This window comes from Mustela erminea, chromosome 10, assembly GCF_009829155.1.
Source record: "Mustela erminea isolate mMusErm1 chromosome 10, mMusErm1.Pri, whole genome shotgun sequence".
NCBI lineage: Eukaryota > Metazoa > Chordata > Mammalia > Carnivora > Mustelidae > Mustela > Mustela erminea.
The window spans coordinates 73,885,140-73,905,206 of record NC_045623.1 but is presented as its reverse complement, the minus strand read 5'-3'; the positions used below and the strand labels follow the sequence as shown (position 1 = coordinate 73,905,206).

The 20,067-nt window shown below is 38.6% G+C and overlaps 1 protein-coding gene across 11 annotated transcripts in view; it reads left to right on the top strand.

Moving 5' to 3' along the window:
• MAST2 (microtubule associated serine/threonine kinase 2) overlaps positions 1 to 20,067 on the top strand; it is a 208,289-nt gene that overhangs the window by 113,399 nt on the left and 74,823 nt on the right. For 6 of the 11 annotated variants that reach the window (XM_032361577.1, XM_032361576.1, XM_032361583.1 and 3 more), the window contains one exon: positions 1,075 to 1,272. The exons of the other annotated variants lie outside the window; for them this stretch is intronic. In XM_032361577.1, coding sequence (XP_032217468.1) covers positions 1,075 to 1,272 — 198 coding nt within the window. The remainder of the gene's footprint in view (positions 1 to 1,074; positions 1,273 to 20,067) is intronic. 11 annotated transcript variants of the gene reach the window in all.

Sequence of the window (20,067 nt, the reverse complement as noted above, 5' to 3'; positions counted from 1 at the left end):
GATTTTTTGAAATAGTTCTTTAGAAAAGTGAAAATTCTTTTTGAAAATGAGAAATTAATCCAAAGTTAATATCTTCAGTTCTTGTAATTTTTATTAATATGTTGAATTTATGGAAATTTGAGCATACCTGTAATTTAAAATAGTTTTCTGCCCTCTATTTTTCTATCCTTTTATATCCTCATATTGTGTACTCATCTGGGAAATATTCTGAAGCCAACTAAAGGGATAATTAGTAGGAAGGTAAAGATTTCCTTTGACTATATGTAATTAAACACAAGTAGAATATAACCATATATAAACAGTCAGTAATAACAGTACAGAAACTAATATTTTTAAACAGGTGCTTATGTGATACTTAAGTTTTTCAGAATCTTTAAAATGAATTATTGTGGCTAAATATGGTATTTATATAGAAAGCCATGTTCCTACTATAGTAAGTTAAATGCTGTGCCTCTGTCAATTATTTTTCATCATCTGTGATATATCAATCAATGATCAAAGAAGTAGAAACCCATATTTACCATCTATCTTCAGTCTAATGATGTTATTTACTTAATAGTCTTCAGTACGACTTAACATGTTTCGAGATGATTAGGTTGTTTTTAGGGGAAAAAAGTAATCTAAAAAACCAAAATTTAAGTAGAAGCAAAATTCATTATACAGAATTAAGTGATGTTATTTAAAGTTTCATTAGGCAAAAGTTAGCTAAATAAGTTGGTGTTATGGTAGATATAATTGGTTAGTGTTTTAATTTTATGGATATATTCATTTCTATAGGAAGTTTTAGTCATTGCACACAAAATATTACTTACTGCTTGCTAATTGGTGAGTTTTAGATTTGCAATATATTTCCAGAAACCAATTCTAAATACTTTGAATACCCAAAGCTTAAATTTTTGGTTTTGATTCTATGGATTAAATTTTAGTCTCGAGGTAGGATATTTGAGAATGATTTTTGACCACTTTTTTTTTTTTTTTGAGCCTCTTGCCTAAACTAACCCACTTTGAATATGTTTCTTTTTACTTGAGAAATTATCCCTGACCCTGCTTTTTTCTACCGTGGTATGTTGTCAGAATCTCTACTCTTTGCCGAGGATCTGAAGTAAACCAGCACATGTTTTCACCCACATCAGCTCCAGCACTGTACTTCACTAAAATCCCATTTAGTGCTGATTGTGCCCTGGCTACTACTTCTCCTCTTGCCTTTTTCCTGAACCCACAAGCTCATAGCAGTCCTGGCAGTCCCTGTTGCAGCCACCCGCTGCAGTGGAGGTAAGGAAACCTGCTGCGACGTGAATGTGGGCCTTGGTGATTGCTTTTGGCCTAGTAGCTAAAACCCAAAACTTTCTCCTTAATAATGGGGAGAAACAGAATAAAAGTCACAGAGAAGAGTAAGAGGAATGTCAGATATTTCTGCTATATTCAAAATTCAAGAGAAAGAAAACATATCGGTAGTTAGACAGTTATGTGCCCATTGTGACAGTAGACAGCCCTGTGACCACTCCATGGGAGAAGCATAGTGTGACAGAATGCTAGAGCTCTCTAAAGGTTAACTAGTCCAAATGCCACATTTTGCACAACAGGAAAATTTGATTCTGAAATAGGTTAAGTGATTTGTTCAGATTGCTGAAAATAACCCTCTTCTCATTTCTTTCTGACTTTTTATCTAGATACCATTTGAGTACATGCTATGTACTAGACACTGTTTTAGGCCTGAAAAACAGAAGAGTGACCAGAAAGAGCTAAAGTCCCTGCCCTCAGAGGAGCTTAGATTCTAGTGGAGTAAATATGAGTAAATATATAAATGAATAAATATAAAACAGAGGGACATATGCGATATTGGGAAAATAAAGTAGGTTGAGGAGAGTACGGAATGTGAAGCCGAGGGGTTGACATTTTATATAAAATGGTCAAGGAGGTTCCTCACTCGTAAGTTGACATATGAGCAAAGACCTGAAGGAAAGTCCCAGAGCCAGAAAAGAGGTGTCTGGAGAAGAGTGTTTCAGACAGAGGCCACAGTAAATGCCAAAAACCTGATCTAAGAGTTTGCTTCATGTGTTCTTTGTTCAGCAGAGTCCAGTGAAGCTATGTGGAATGAGTTAAGAGGTAGGAAGTGGGAAATGAGGTCTGAGACATAGTGATAAGCCAAATGGAATAGAGCTTTAAATCCATCGTAAAAATTTTTGTTTTATGCTGAGTGACGTGAGAAGCTCTTGGAGGGTTTGAAACAGAAGAATGTTATGATCGGACTTAAATCAAAAGGATCCCTCTAGCTATAGTTAGAAGGTTACTGGTGTAATCTAGGAAAGACTAAATGATTGTTTGAACCCTTGGTGGTACAGGTGGTAAAAAGTGGTCAGATTTGATTATGTATTTTGGAGGTAGAATTGATAGGATTTGTTGATGGATTAGATGGCAGAGTTGGAGAAAAATATGAGTGAAGGATGACTGAAAACTGGGGGTTAAACAGCTAGAAAACTGTAAAATCCAGAAATTGACACTGGGAAACTGTAAGAGATCGCTGATTAGACATTTGGTTAAAGATAAGTGAAATTTGGGCTGAGGGTATATAATGAATTGTCATTGTTTAAGTGAAACAAATGATTAGGTTTATGAGATCATCCAATGAGAGTCTGTTGGTAAAGAAGGAAGAAATGTCAAAGGATTGAGCTCTGGGGCCATCTGACTTCAAGAGATTGGGGAGATGAGGAACTAGCAGAGGAGAGACTGAAAAGGAGTGGGGCTTTTTAGGAATGAGAAAAATCAAGAGAGAGGTAACTTGGAAACCAATCAAAAAATTCTTCAAAAGAAAGTATGTTTGATCAATAGGTATTTGTTAAGCTTTATGTTAGAAAAAAAAACTAACCAGGAAAACTAGAAATTTGAGTAGAAACAACACTTATTATATAAACTTAAGTGACATTATTTGATACAAGACTTCAAATTCCACAGACATAACTAGAGCAGTGTGAGACTGACAGAGGACAATGTTAGGGGCTGACTTTCCCTGAAGTCACCTTTCCAGAGGTACTAGACTTGGTATATGATGCTGGGTAAAATGGTAAGTTGGGTAGCACCCACAGCCTAACGTGTGCACATGACTCAAAGCCTTATGCACATGACTCAAAGTCTTATCTCTTCACACCTGTGATTTTGAAGCTTAGGGCTTGAAAACATCTTAAATTTTTGAATATTTTTTTCCTACACTTATTCACATGTCTGTGTTAGTGTTTCATTCCATTCTTCTTTTGTATCCGTCCCATGCCAGGTACCAGTCAGTGACACAGCAAGGTGATTTTACCTTGTTGTTTGCTGCATATGTTTGTATTTCTTTAAACATTCTTGAATTTTATTCTGCGATGCAGTTATATTATTCAGATATAGTTTGATCATTTTGAGGATTACTTTTTGGCTTTGTTGGGTGGGCCTAGAGTAGCATTGGGAGCTAATTTTTTCTTAATTCTAAGGCAGTGCTTTGAGTACTCTAGTCAATGTCTGTGCATTATGAGTTGTTTTTTTTCCCCCACTCATGCTGGTGGGAATACGATCTATTCCTATGTGATCTCTGGGGAGTGCAGTGGCTACTCATTTTCTTGGATAGTTTTCTCACCCACATCACTTGGCTGAAAATTCAAGAGGAACCCCCTTGCTGAGCTCTCTCTGTCTAGCTCTCTCCTTTCTAGTACTCTGCCTTCCAAATTTTAGCCACCTTAACCTCCCCAGCTTCTCAGTTCTGACTCTTCGACTTGGGTAGACAGCTCAGCTCTTTGGGTACTCTCTGTGTTTGCTTCCTAGAAATGTTCTCAAGGTAGTAAGCTGGGGCAATCTTAGGACTTACTTTGGGGCAATTTTAGGGCTTACTTTGTATGTTTCCCTTCTGTAAAATATCTAAAGGCTATTGTTTCACATGTAGAGTTTTGTTTCGTTTTTGTTTTGTTTTTACTTTATGAAGCACAAGGGTGAATCTGGTCTTTGTTTCCCCATAATGGCAGGAAGCCGAAATTCAATCTTTCTTAATATTTTGAACTCAGGCTTCTATGATCACAAGTGAAGATTGCCTCATGAAATTATTGGTAGACTGATTCATATGTTAGATAAACCTAGTAGAAGCAGGACAGACTCTTTGTTTTACTATGCTTAGTCAAGAAAGGTTGAGAAAAGGGCGTCTGGGTGGCTTAGTGGGTTAAAGCCTCTGCCTTCGGCTCAGGTCGTGATCCCAGGGTCCTGGGATCGAGCCCCGCATCAGGCTCTCTGCTCAGCGGGGAGCCTGCTTCCTCCTATCTCTCTGCCTGCTTCTCTGCCTACTTGTGATCTCTGTCTGTCAAATAAATAAATAAAATCTTTTTTTTTTAATTAAAAAAAAAGGTTGAGAAGTAAAACAGCAGAAGAATAAGAATAGGTAACTTAAAAAAAAGAAAAAGAATAGTAACTTTGCCAGACATTTAATGTGTGCTGAACATTGTTCTAATCCTCAGAATACCCAGATGAGATGGTAATATAAATCCATTTTATTGATGAAGTAGATAATCCAAGTAAATTTATTTATAGATGAGGGCACTGTGGTACAGAGAGGTTAAGGAAATTATTAATAAGTAATAGAAACTGGCATTTAGCCCCACAGAATCTCATTTTAATATCTGTTGTCCTAAACCCTCTGGTCTAATGTTTCTGATGGAACATGTGCTATTTTGTATTTAGTTAATAAACCTACAAATTCTGAGAACTTAATCGGTCCCAGGGAGCATTGTAAGCATTTAAAAATTAGAGGTCATTCAATCCTCCCATCAATTCTCTGAGACAGGGATTATTATTATGCTTATTTTGCAAATGAGAAGACCAAGGCACAGAGAGGTGAAATAAATTGCTCAAGATAAAACAGCTGGTAAGTGGCAGAATTGGGATTAAAACCTAGGCAGTCCAGGTTCAGAGACAATATTATTATTATTTTTTAAGATTTTTATTTATTTATTTGACAGAAAGAGAGAGATCACAAGTAGGCAGAGAGGCAGGCAGAGAGAGAGTGGGAAGCAGTCTCCCAGCTGAGCAGAGAGCCCGATGTGGGGTTTGATCTCAGGACCCTGAGATCATGACCTGGGCCAAAGGCAGAGACTTAACCCACTGAGCCACCCAGGTGCCCCCCCCCACCACCTTTGAAAAGATTTTCTTTATTTTAGAGAGAGAGAGAGCACAAGTGGTAGCGAGGGGAGAGGGAGAAGCAGACTCCCCACTGAACAGGGGGCTTGATGCGGGGCTGGATCTCAGGACCCCAGGATCATGACCTGAGCCAAAGACAGACCCTTAACCCATTGAGCCACCTGGGCTCCCCAAGACCATATTCTTAACAACTATATTGTTCTGCTTCTCCATCTAAGATACTTCATTAATCTAATATAGTATATTCTTTTTTTTTTTTAAGATTTTATTTATTTATTTGATAGACAGATCACAAGTAGATAGAGAGGCAGGCAGAGAGAGAGAGAGGAGGAAGCAGGCTCCCTGCTGAGCAGAGAGCCCGATGTGGGACTCGATCCCAGGACCCTGAGATCATGACCTGAGCTGAAGGCAGAGGCTTAACCCACTGAGCCACCCAGGCGCCCTAATATAGTATATTCTGAATCTATATTATTTTGCAGCCCCAGGTATTCTCTTCCTAAAAGACATGTTCATGACATTCTTTACTAAATTTCCCAATACTGGGGGTAGGAGTTAGTATTTTATAGTCTATTGTCATTTCCAGGCCCCTGCCTTTATTATCTTTTTTCTTCTTTTAGGCTTATTTTATTCAATTTTATCTTTTACCCCTACTCATTGCAGTTCATTCACTAATTTAGTTTTGTTCTCTCTATTCACATTCAGGGCCTAAAAGAGCATCAATGGCTAATGAGTACAATGGTGCACTTAAATTCTACAAAATCCTTACCAGGTAGATGTGTGTATTGAACATTGCTGTTAAGCAATTGAGCATATACAAGTTGAGAAAAGAGAAAAATGATTCTAGTAAACAATATGAAGGACTAAAAATTAAGAGCTACTGGCAGTGAATTTGACCTCTATTTAAAAATAGATGCCCAAGGGACAGCTGGCTGGTTCAGTTGGTAGAGCATATGATTCTTGATCTCAGGGTTGTAGGTTTGAGCCCCACATTGGGTGTAGAGATTACTTAAAAATTTTTTAAAATAAATATATGTAGATAGATAGAGATATAGATATAGATGACATTAAAAAGGGAGCTAGGATTTGTACACTGCCATCTTGCAGTGGCCATATTGAATTGTCTTTTATTCCGTGAGGTGTAACTATTGATATGGACTGAATTGTGTGCTCCTTAAAGTTCATATGTTTAAGTTATAACCCCCCCCCCATAATTTTAATGTGACTGTATGTGGAGGTAAGGTCTTTACAGGTTAAATGGGGTCATTGAGGTGGACCCTGATATGAATGGTGACCTATAAAGTGGGGATTTACCACAAAGACGCAGAGAAAACAGCCATTTACAAGCCAGGTAGTAAGGTCTCAGAAGAAAGCAACCCTACCGACACCTTCTAGCCTCCAGAACTGTGAGGAGGTAGATGTCTTTTGTTTAAGCCACCTAGCCTATGGTATTAGTTCTGGCAACCCTAGCAAACTAATAGAGCTATTGAGGCTTTTGGCTGCTTTGCCTTAAAGGGCTAGAAAATAGTATCTTTTCCTGCTCAGATTCCTAACCTTCATTAAGGTTCCCTGCTCAGAATCTTAACCTTCCTTATTGACTACATCTTCGTCATGTGCTTAGAACCTTAGTTATATGCTAGAACCAAATTGTTGCCCATAATAATTTAATGAACAGTCAATGCACAGTTTTAAAATGATGCCCACCCAATCTGCACTGCATTTCTCTTTGTTCCTTGATGAGAAAGGGTAGATGGGTCTGTTTTAGACAAGCCTGATGGTGACTCTTAGGTGTCTTGGTAGGATCTGATCAACCTTAAGAGGCATGGTAAATATAATGATTTGGGTTGAACTGATTAGCCTGTAAACTTTAGTCAACTTATGCATCTTCCAATAATATGATTCCAGCCTATTGACTGGCACTCAGACATGGGTATTGCACTGTTGACATAGCCTGATTTGAAGGGGTGCTAGATAAGGTCTGTGGTGCAACTGGTGTCCCTGAAGAGAAGAAAGGCAGTTGTGTCTTTTGCTATTCACGGGTCCAGCTAGACCTCCTGGGGATAAAAGTTTGGTGTTGGCAACTTCCTAGAACATAAAACAGTTTAGATTTTGATTCGGTTTTAAATGCCATAGACTTTGTCAGCCCTGTAGTTGGGAGGATTCACAACAAGAAATCCTTACTAGAGTTATACTGGAAGAGTTCTAACTCTAGCTCACTCCGTACTGTGTAGGAATTCTTTTTATACATTGTCTAGGAAAAAGCTATTCAGCCTTGGCTTAAAATCGTTAGCAAACAAGAAGTTCACTACTGAAGTTTGCAACTGATACTAATTCAGCCCTCTGGCCACTCCCATGTCACATGTGTGAGAGGCTTTTTGTAGACTTCTATGGCAAAGGACAGGTGTTCTTTTGGGCCTCCTCCCAAATGAGGCAGCCTTTGAAACCCCTTTTTGGTAGTGTCAAGATTGTTTCCTGCCAGAGAGAAAGCACTATTTTCATTTTACCAACACCTGCTTTTCTTGTCTGTCTTTTTTTAAACAACTGCTTTTCAAAGTAACTCTAAAGAGGAACGTCTCCAGAACTTGTTCTTATCCTGGCCCTGTTGAAGGCAAATTACTTCACTTCTCTCTGCCTCAGTTTTCTACATCATTAAAATGGGGATAATAATAGGTTCTTCAGGGATTGCTGTAAGGATTAGATGGGTCATTACGCATAAAATTGCTCAGAATTCTACCCAGGCTGCTGGAACAGTTACTGTGTTGCTGTCTTTTTCGGAAAACTCACATGTTGCTGGTCCTCACTCTTCATTTGCTTTCATTTGTTTTCTCATATTCTTATTTTCCCTTGGGTAACTCTAGATATCACTTATTATTCTGCCCTGCCTGTGGAAGCTTTGTTACTGGCTAAGATAAGGCAGTGGCAGCTGGGTGCTCTTCTGCCCTCTCATACAGTTTCACTAATTGCTGCCAAAAGCTGGCCTGTTGGGGCGTAGCAGGATGTGGACTAAAATGAGAACAATTCTTCTGAGGCTGTTTTTTGGCAGTAAGAAAAGTTCATCAAACTAGGTTTAAGGTGTTTCATTTTTCCTGCCCTCCTGTGTGAGGGAAAGAACAACTTGAAAGTGCCTTCAGAAGATAGGAAAGGGAATGTACTTTATTATTTTTTTAAGTAGAAAGGTAAAATAATGAATACTAGCTGTGAATTATCATTGGTATGGCAGAAAATTTTTCATAGATCCTGGCTTCAGGTAACTCTGAATAAATATATAGTCCTATTTGGCAAGATGCCAAAGTCTTGCTCTTAGATTAAGGTAAAAAAGCTGAAAGTTTCTAGGATATTTCTATTTCTGGAAGTAGGAAAATTTTGTTTACTGAAAAAATCTCTTTTTTTAAAATGTTGTATTATAGAAAATATCAAAAGCATTATAAGATAGAGTAGTCTCACGTCTTGAGTATCTACTTATCAACTCATGGTCAGTATATTATCTTCTCTGCATCTTTACCTAGACCCTGCAACCCATTTATTTTAAAGCAGATCCCAGACTGTGTCATTTTACCTATAATATTTCCATTTGCATCTCTAAAGGTAAGGGTCTTTAAAAATATAAGCATATTACCATTTTAACACCTAAAACAATAAGAATTTACCAGTATCATCAAATATCCAGTGTTCTTTGCTTTTTTTTTTTTTTAAGATTTACTTATTTTAAAGAGAGGGAGAGAATAGGAGGGAGGGGCAGAAGGTGAGGGAAGGAGAAACTCCAAGTAGACACCACACTGAGCACAGCCCTTACAGGGTTGATCTCACCACATCAAGATCAGGACCCCAGCTGAAACCAAGAGTCGGATGCTTAACCAACCGTGCCACCCAGATACCCATGTTTATTTATTTATAACTTAAAAAAAATTTTTTTTTAAATTTCATTTATTTGAGAGAGAGAGAGAAAGCACAGAGGGAGAGAGACAAGGAGAAGCAGACTCCCCTCTGAGCAGAGAGCTGGACATAGGGCTCCATCCTAGGACCCTGAGATCATGACCTAACTAAACCAAGGGCAGATACTTAACCGACTGACCCACCCAGGTGCCTCTGTTCTTCTTTTTCTTCTTCTTTTTTTAATCAATATCCAAACTATGCCAAACACAGTTCATTTGATTAATATCTGTTTTAAGTAGGGTGATCTTACAATTTATTACCTTAACTGGGAGATTCTGTTAATAATTATACTGGGACAACAGGCAGAGACTTGACTGTCATAGACAAATTGGGATGTCTGGTCACTCTGCTTCTAAGTTTCTTTTAATTTAAGTTTTTCTACCGTTTTTCTTTTTCTTTTCGCATTTCATTTGTTGAAGAAACTAAATTTGTCCTCTAGACTTTTCCTACATTCTGGATTTTGCTCTTTGCATTCCTGAGAGATTATTTAACATGTTTTTATGACCTCTGTATTTCCTGTAAACTGGTAGCTTGATCTGATTCTGGTTTGATTTGGGGGACTGGGGAAGAATGCTTACTAGTTGGTGCAGTGCACAATTGTCAGGAGGCAGATAATGTTAGATCCCTCCCATGTTTTGACAGTATTGACCGTAGATAATTGTTGCCATTATTTTATTAGGAGTTTGCAAAAGTGATTCCCATTCCCTTTCCATGTATTAGCTTCAATACCTACACTAAAGGAATTTCCCCCTCATTATCTATTTGTTAGCCTTACTCTTGAGAGAGTTTAGCTAGACTCTTTCCTGGCTCTTCAACGTGATGCTTCATATGTCATCAGTTCCTGGTCTTGTTTCAAACCTGGTAACTACTGTTTTTGTAGTGAAGATTGTATACTCAGAGTAGTGCAGCAGATTTTGTGTGTGTGTGAAGGTCTTTGGAGCTTGTTCCTTAAGTAGCTGCTAACTGATTGCAGCACTGAGGAAGATCTTGGCTTCCTCTCTTGGCTCCTAGTAGGCATCCTGGGGTACCTTTATATGGACTCTTGTTACGCAAGTGCTCCAAGAGGTGAGAAGGGATCCAGATATCAAGAGCCCAGTAGCCCAGGCCACTGCAAAGATACATGTTATTTGTCCATGGCTTTTTTTTTTTTTTTTTTTTTTTTTTTAAAAAAAGGAGGGCCTCTTGCAGCTGCTTCTCTCTCATGCCCCCAGATGCTACCAAAGGAGGAACCAGTGCCAGTCCTGATTGCCTTGGAGGGTCAGTCCCTTCCCCCCGTCTTGGTAGATAGAAGGTTTGGAGTTAGTCCTTTTGAGGAACTAGCACACTAGTGGAAGAGTCAAAGATACAAATAATTTTCAATGAGAGAAACAGTTACCTAATATAGAAGAGTTAATTTTCATGGTGTACCTTCAGGATAAATTCTAGAATTGGGGATGCTGAGTCAAAGAAAAAATGCATATGTGGTTTTATAAGCTATTGTTCAGTTTTCCAACATAGTGGTTATATCATTTTGTATTTCCACCAGTGGTATAAGACAGTGTCTACAGTAGTCCCTCATTTGTGGGGGACCCAGTAGCTGCCTGAAATTGTGGATAGTACCAAGCCCTATATATACTATGTTTTTTCTTATACGTACATACCTATGATAAAGTTTCATTTGTAAATTAGGCACAGTAAGAAATGAACAACAAAAATTGTAAAATAGAACAATTATAACAATATACTGTAATGAAAGTTACATGAATGTGGTCTTTCTTTCTCTGAAAATATCTTTCTGTCCTATATTTACCCTTCTTGTGATGATGTAAGATAACAAAATGCCTGCATGATGAGATGAAGTGAGGTGAATAATACAGACACTGTCATGTAGCATTAGGTTACTACTGACCTTCTGACAGTATGTCTTCCCGACTGTGGAAATAAAAAGAAATGGAAAAATTAAAAAGCAGGGGAACCACTGTATTTGCTCACAGCCTTGCCATTCAGGCTTTTTAATTTTTCCAGTCAGATGGGTGAGAAATTATATCTCAGAGTAGCTGACTTAAAAACAAACAAACAAACATTAAGGGGCGACTGGGTGGCTCAGTTGGTTAAGTATCTGACTCTTGATCTCAGCTTAGGTCTTGATCTCAGGGTGGGGAGTTCAAGCCCTGTGTTGGGCTCACAGCATGGGGACTACTTAAAAGAAAGTAAAATAAATAAAAAGTAAGAAAGTAAAAAATCATATTAAAATGATCCTTAAGGATGAGGACTGTGTTTTCCAACCTTATGTGGAGGGAATTAGTTTTCCTGTCCTAGGAAATGAGGTGGATTCATCCATTATTTCATTCAACAGTGTACTAGATCCTGTGAGTAGTGGAATGGGCCTGAATTGGTAGTAGGAAAATTCCTGGCAATGGCAGAGTGAGAGATAATGCTTTTTATCCAGTAAGCTTTCAGCTTTCAGCCTTATTCACCTCTATTACAGCCATTCTGAGATTGCTTTGGAGTTTAGCAGATACTTTTTTAAAAGATTTTATTTATTTATTTGAGAGAGAGAGTGAGAAAGCAAGAGAGAACAAGTGGTGGAGAGGGAGAAGCAAGGATTCCAATGTGGGCCTCCATCCCGGGATCCTGAGATCAAGACCTGAGTCGAAAGCAGACACTTAACAGACTGAGCCACCCAGGTGCCCTGAAATTATTTTAAAAAAAATATCTGCTAGGGACCTGGGTGGCTCAGTCAGTTAATCATCTACCTTCAGCTCAGGTCATGATTCCAGGGTCCTGGGATCAAGCCCTGCATCTGGCTCCCAGCTCAGCAGGAAGCCTGCTTCTCACTCTCCCTCTACCACTCACCCCCAGTCGTGTTCTCTCTCTCTCTCTCTGTTCTCTCCCACTTCTCTCTCTCTTTCAAATAAAATCTTTAAAAAAAAAAAAAATTCAAAATTGCAAGAATAGTTCAAAGAGTTCCCCACCCCCAAACCAGTAGTCAGCAAACTAGAACCCATGGGCCAAATGCAAGCTGCAGCCTGTGTTTATACAGCCCTTGTGCTAAGAATGGATCTTACATTTTTGAAGGGATGTTTAAAACAAAACAAAACAAAAAAGCCTAAGGACTGTGCAACAGAGATCACATATGGCCTGCAAAGCCTAAAATATTTATTATCTGGCCCTTTACCAAGTTTGCCAACCCCTTCCCTAGTCCATTTGAGAATCTATTCCCCATATATCCCATCACCCCAGAATCCTTCAGCATGTACTTCCTACAGAGACATTTTTAAAAAAGATTTTATTTATTTATTTGACAGAGAGAGAGATCACAAGTAGGCAGAGAGGTAGGCAGAGAGAGAGAGGAGGAAGCAGGCTCCCCACTGAGCAGAGAGCCCGATACAGGACTCGATCCCAGGACCCTGAGATCATGACCTGAGCCGAAGGCAGCAGCTTAACCCACTGAGCCAACCAGGCGCCCCTTACAGAGACATTTTTGTAGCTATGATATGTCCTTAAAATCAGGAAATTAACATCGATAAATACCATCACCTAATCTACAGATTAATTCATATTACTCCATAAATCCCAGGAATGTCTTTTATAACAAAGGGATCCAACCAGGAATCATGTGTTAAAATTTTATTTCTTTTAGTCTCCTAAAACTCAGAGCAATTCTGTAGTCTTTTCTCAACTTTTATGACTTTGATACTTCTGAATGTTACAGGTTGTTTCTTTGATAGAATATGTTGCAGTTTGGGTTTGTCTGGTATTTCCTTAGGATTAGTTTCAGGTTATACATTGTTAGGGAGGAAAAACTTTTCTTCTACCCTCTTAGTTCAGTGCCTGGGGGCCTGTGAATTAAACTAACAAAAGAAAGATTAGCAGGAGAAAAGGCATAAATTTTTATTAATATTTGCATGCTTAGGAGTTCATAGAAAAGGAAACGTAGCTCAAAGAACTGGTTAGATTCAGAAGCTTACATTCCTTTTTACAAAGAAAAGTGGTTTGGGGCTTCAAGGGATGATAATTTGTGGGGCATACAGGAACTATGTGGAAGAACTAATGGAAAGTAAAGTTTGTTTATGCAGACACATTGTAGCTCTTCTCTCCCAGGTACAGAGGGACACATTCCTCAAAGGGATATCTGCCTGGTTTCAGGCAGATAATGAGAGGGCGGAAACCTCTTTCCGGATCTGTTGATTTTCATTTGTCTTTGGCTTAAAATAATGCTTTTACCAAAATAGCGTATTTTGGGGTGGCAAATTCTGGTCCCCTTCAGCATGTTTAGCAGGATGTTCCTTCTGCTGTTCCTAAAAAGGGTGGTGTGTTCTTCTTGTTGCATCCTATCGGTGATACAGACTTTCATTTTATCTCATTACCCTGGTATTAACCTTGATCACTTGATGTACTAGATGTGTCTGCTGTAAAGTTACTTTTTTTTTTTTTTTAGGCCTCTCTAATTAGTAAGTATTTTGAGGAAAATTTATGTGACTTTTAATGAAATTGTGGAACAACCCCATTTCTCATCAAATTCTAACCCACTATTTTTAGCTTCCATTGATGTTTCTTGGCTGAATTGTTACTCTGCTGGTTGTCAAATGATATTTTTCAAATTCCTTCATTCTTTCTGCATTCATCAGTTGGCATTGCATTATTAATGGGATGGTTTCTCTTCTCCCTGTTTATTTTTTCTCTTGTATCAGCATGGATTCATGGGGCTCTTATTTTGTTTAATGGGTTATAGTCCATTTTTAAAATATATTTATTTATTAGAGAGAGACCACAAGTGGGGAAGGGCAGAGGGAGAGGGAGAAAGAATCTAAAGCAGACTTCATACTGAGTGCAGAGACGGATGGAGGGCTCAATCCCATGACTGCAAGATCATGACCTGAGCCGAAACCAAGAGTCGGATTCTTAATCACCTGAGCCACAGTTTGTGCCCTTATTTAATGGGTTATAATCTATTAATAACATTATATATTTTGATGTTCAAATTGTACCATATAAGGTCAAGGAGAGTCTCTTCATGCTGGCTTTTTTTTTTTTTTTTGTACACATCCCCACCATTCTTTCAGAACCTCATAACTTTCTGGCCCTGTAAGACATTCCTGTCTGGCTTATTTTGTACTCCGTACCCTGGCCCTTGTATTAGCCATTTCTTCAAGGAATGCAGATTCCTTTTAGTGGAGAATGGGATTTAAAAACCACACTATGAATGATAGGCACGGTTGCTGATATTTGGGTTCATTGTTCCCAAGGAATGTATACACATACCAGGCATGTGTGGGAGCCTTCCCGCAACCAGTTGGTCATCATTGTCATCATCTAATGGCTTCTAGACTGAATTATTCGGGAAGGAAGAGGAGGAGGGAGGATTTTTAAGTCCACTACATACATTAGATGCAGCCTTAGATGCCTGTATAGTTTTTTAAGATTAGGTGTACTGAGATATCATTTACATACTATAAAATTCAATTCTAAGTTATCTGGTAGTTTTTATCTAAATTTAAAATATTTTCATAACCCAAAGAGTTTCCTTTTGCCCATTACACCATTGCCCTATTTTCTCCCAGGCAACGTCTTAGGCAACCACTGCTCTGATTTTGACTGTATAAATGTGCTGTTTCTGAACATTTCATATAAATGGAATCATATATTTTGTAGGGTTTTTTGTTGTTGTTGTTTCTGGCTTCTTTTAGTGTAATGTTCTTGAGGTTTATTCCTTTTTATTGCTGACTGTGTGTGCATAAACCATATTTCGTTAATCCATTCACCAGTTGATGGACATTTGGACTGGTTCCAGTTTAGGACTGTTAGGCATAGATGTTGCTGTGAATGTTTGCATACGTGTCATTGTGTGGATGTATGTTTCCATTTTTCTTGGGCAGATCCTGGGAATGAAATTATGTTGTATGGTAAGTTTATACTGTTTAAAAACCTCCAAACTGTTGTATATCATTTTATATTCCCACCAGCAATATTTGATGGATTGTTTTTCTACCTCTTTTCCAACACTAGATATTCTGCCTTATTGATTTTAGCCAGTTAGTGGGTGTGTAGTGGTAGCTTATTGTGGTTTTGATTTGTGTTTCCCTAATGATTGGTGATGTGGAATAGCTTTTTATGTGTTGTTGAGCATACGTATATCTTAGGAGAAATATCTTTTCAAGTCCTTTGGTCATTTTAAAATCTGGTGTTTGTTGTTGTTGAGTTATAGGAGTTCTTTATATTTTCTGGACATTAATTTTTTATAGTATCTTTGCATGGATTTTTTTCTGGTCCTATTTGGATTGCTAATTATTTTTAAAAGAGGTAGATTCTTCCTAGTCTAAATGTTTGTAAGAAGTTCACGTAGAGGAAGGATCAAGGCAGTGAATTATACTATATGGAAGTGTCTGTGGTTCATAAAGAAACTCATTATACTGCAATTTTTTTTCTCTAACTGTAACTCTGTCCTTGGGCCTCTGCATTATGGTCCCAAATAAGGGAGTTTATTCAGGAAATAACTGCTGTAACCATTAATTCAGTGTGTCTTTGAGTAGGTTCCTTAGTACCGTCTTTCACTAATTCTCTTTTTGATTATTTTACCTCAGAATTTACCTCATCTGTTGAGTTTTAACAGTTTTTAAAATTGAGGTATAATTGACATTATATTAGTTTCTTACAACATAATGATTTGATATTTATATATATTGTGAGTGATTACTACAGTATGTCCAGTTAACATCCATCACCATACACAGCTACAAATTTTTTTCCTTGTGATGAGAACTTTTTAAAAAAATTAATTAATGAATTAATATAGAGCAAGGGAGAGAGATGGAGTAGGGGCAGGAGCAGAGGGAGAGGGGGAGAGAGAGAATCTCAAGTAAACTCTACACTGTGTGTGTAGCCCAACACAGGGCTCTATCTCACAACCTGAAATCATGACCTGAGCCAAAATCAAGAGTTGGATGTTCAACTGACTGAGCTATCCAGGCCCCCCGTGTTGCAAACTTACAAGATCCCGTCTTTTAGCATATTTTCAAATATGCAATACAGTATTATTACTGTATTCACCATGCTGTGCATTAAATTTCTATGACATTCATTTTATAACTGGAAATTTGTATCCTTTTACTCCCTCCACCTATTTTGCTGTTTCCCCATCCCTCACCTCAGGCAACTGCAGTCTGTTCTCTAGATCCATAGGCTAAGTTTGTTTTAGATTCCACATATAGGTGAGATCATAATGGTGTTTATCTATTCCTTCCTTCCTTTCTTTCTTTCTTTAAAGGTTATTTATTTATTTATTTGACAGAGAGATCACAAGTAGGCAGAGAGGCAGGCACAGAGAGTGGGGGAAGCAGGCTCCCTCCTCAGCAGAGAGCTTGATGTGGGGCTTGATCCCAGGACCCTGAGATCATGACCCGAGCCAAAGGCAGAGGCTTTAACTCACTGAGCCACCCAGGCGCCCCGGTATTTATCTATTTCTTTCTGGCTTATTTCACTTAGTATAATGCCCTTGAGATGCATCCATGTTGTTGCACATGGCAAGATTTCTTTCTTCTTTATGGATGAATAATAATCTATTATACCACATTTTCTTTATCTACTTATCCTTTCAATATCTGTAATTTTAACTTATAAAATAGCTAATTAAATTCTCTTCTGTATTTATTCTTATTATTGCTAGTTTTGTTTCATTTTTATTTTTAAAATATTATTCATTTCTTTTCTGATAAGGTAAAGTGTTCTGTATTTGGAAGTCTTTCTTAGAGTTCTTCCTTCCTTCTTTCTTTCCTTCTTTTTGAGAGAGCGGGCGTGAGTAGGGCAGAGAGAGAAGGAGAGAATCTTAAGCAGGCTTCATGCCCAGCATGGAGCTCATCTAAAAACTGTGAGATCATAACCTGAACCAAAATTGAGAGTTGGATGCTTAACTGACTGAGCCAACCAGACATCTCTAGTAGTTGAATTTTGACCCAAAGAAATTCATCTTCCCATCATTGATTTTGTTGACTGACTTTCTTAGCATAAGAATTCATTTATCCATAACAGAAATTTCCATCTAAGCTGCAAAGTGCTTCTCAGTATGTTACATCAGATGATCTAATCACCCCAGCATTACTCCTAGAACCCTCTCATCTTCTGTTCCACTCGAGACTGATTACTCTCCAGTACTCTGGCATAGTTTTTGTCATGGTATTCCCAGTACCTCTCTCCGTTGTTGGTTCTGAGTTCCCTAGACCTTCTCTGCCTTTTTCTTAGTTTAATCTTTCATTTTTGTGGAGCATGGATACCTAGATTCTTTTTTTTTAAATTAACATATAATGTATTATTTGCTTCAGGGATACAGGTCTGTGAATCACGTCTTACACAATTCACAGCACTCACCATAGCACATACCCTCCCCAATGTCCATAACCCAGCCACCGTATCCCTCTTTCCTGACCCCCCCGAGCAACCCTCAGTTTGTTTCCTGAGATTAAGTTTCTTATGGTTGGTCTCCCTGTTGATCCCATCTTGTTTCATTTTTTCCCTCCGTACCCCCCATGAACTCTTGCCCTGCCTCTCAGATTCCTCATATCAGAGAGATCATATGATAATTGTCTTTCTCCACCTGACTCATTTTGCTCAGCATAATACCCTCTTGTTCCATCCATGTTGTTGCAAATGGCAAGATTTGGGGGGTTTGATGGCTGCATAGTATTCCATTGTATATATACACCACATCTTTATCCATTCATCTGTTGATGGACATCTAGGTTCTTTCCATAGTTTGGTTATTGTGGACATTGATGCTATAAACATTCAGTTGCATGTACCGCTTCAGATCACTACATTTGTATCTTTAGGGTAAATACCCAGAAGAGCAATTGCTGGGCTGTAGGATAGTACCTCTATTTTCAACTTTTTGAGGAACCTCCATGCTGTTTTCCAGAGTGGCTGCACCAGCTTGCATTCCCACCAACAGTGTAGGAGGGTTCCTCTTTCTCTGCATCCTTACCAACATTTGTCCTTTCCTGACTTGTTATTTTTAAGCCATTCTGACTGGTATGAGGTGATATCTCACTGTGGTTCTGATTTGTATTTCCCTGATACTGAGTGATGTCGAGACTTTTTCATTGTCTTTTGGCCATTTGACACCCAGATTCTTAAAGGGAAACTGTGTCAGCTTATGTTGCTTGAGTTCTCTTCCCTGAACTATCTAGGTTTCTTCTTTCTTGGGTCTCTGAAGGCCAAGGATTGATTATATATGCACATTTTTTAGTCCTTTGTGTGCCTGGTGTAGAACCTTGTGATTAACTGTCACTAATAACCACTGTGATAGAATTTTGGCTATTGAAAGTGGGGACCTTGTCCTTAAAGTAGCCTCTGTCTGTATTGCTGCTTCCTAGAAACAGAACTTTGTTTTAATCTTCTCTATTATGGAAATTTGGGCACAGGCCAGACAGCTGGGCTATTTATTGAGGAAGGAGGCAGAAAAGAAGGGCTGTCACTAATGCAGGGTTTAATCTGGGTGTTGGAATAACATATGGAGTCATTATAAGACCTTTTTACGTTTATTTATTTATTTAGATAATCTCTACACCCAACGTGGGATTCAAACTCATGACCCTGAGATCAAGAGTGGCATGCCCTTCTGACTGGGCCAGCCAGGCACCCCTTCAGGACATTTTTGTGTTTCGCTTTAACTAATAGCTCTCAAAGTAGCTGGTCTGGAAATGTAACGTGGGAGTAAGCTCATAATTTGGAATTTCCAAAGAAATGCAGAAACCATGGGAATTACTAAAGACAAACCAAATTTACCACAACTTCTTAGACACTATGTAATGAGGAATAGCTTTATACTATTTCATTTTACCAGGTCCTGTATTTGTGGAGGACCTCTTTAGTGGAAGTGTACTTTACTCAAGGAAAAAATCTTTAGTCTCAGGATGCCTGCGTGGCTCAGTCAGTTGAGCATCTGCCTTCAGCTCAGGTTGTGATCCTGGGGTCCTAGGATCAAGTCCCACATCAGGCTCCTTGCTCAATGCGGAGCCTGCTTCTCCCTCTGCCTTCTGCTCCCCTGCTTGTGATTTCTCTCTCTCTCTCCGAGTAAATGAATAAAATCTTTTAAAAAAATCATTAGTCTCAATGGCCACTTTCCTTTGACTACCAAGTGATGTACAGCTTTAAAAATGTATGACAGGACCATTCTCTCCCATTCATTATTTATCTAAGTAATAATAACTGTGTATAAGTTCTGGGCCCTGACACAGACATGCTTAGAATACATAAATTCTGAAGCAGTGACCACTCTTGGGCTTTTGAATTTCTTTCCCATCTCTATGGCCAAGTTTATTCACTTAGAATCCTGGGAATGTGGGGTGCCTGGGTGGCTCAGTCAGTTAAGCATCTGCCTTTGGCTCAGGTCATGATCCCAAGGTCCTGGGATTGAGCCCCACATCGGGCTCCCTGCTCAGTGGGAAGTCTGCTTCTCCCTCTCTCTCATGCTTGTGCTTGCTCTTTCTCTCTCTCTCAAATAAATAAATCTTAAAAAAAAAAAAAAAAGAAGAACGCTGGGAATGTGAACCTCAGCTACAGTCACCAATGACAGAATTATCTGGTCTCTAGATGGTGGGTACATTTACTGAGGGGAGGTGGGGACATGTTGCTGTCGCCATGTTAGGGAACCTTCCCACCATGTCATACAGTTGACAGGGGAGAGTGTTGCACGGTTTACATTTGGCCAGTTTTTCCCCCTCTCCTCAGGTTTTTTACTTTATAACTGTTGATTCATTCCAAACATTCTGGATCTTTTAAATCCATGTGGAGTTACCTTGGACATTGACATTTGAGCTTTAGACCTATGTTTATTTCTTTTCACTCTAAGATATTATTGTTGCAGGGTGATGTTGCTGTTTTAAGTTTGCCTGTTAAAAACTGCTACAAGCTGAATCATATCCTTGTTTTTGTGGACACATGCCTTCTGAATCATCTTTAGAGTAGAGATCCACATTAAGAAAGTCCTACACATGATCTTAGCCAAAA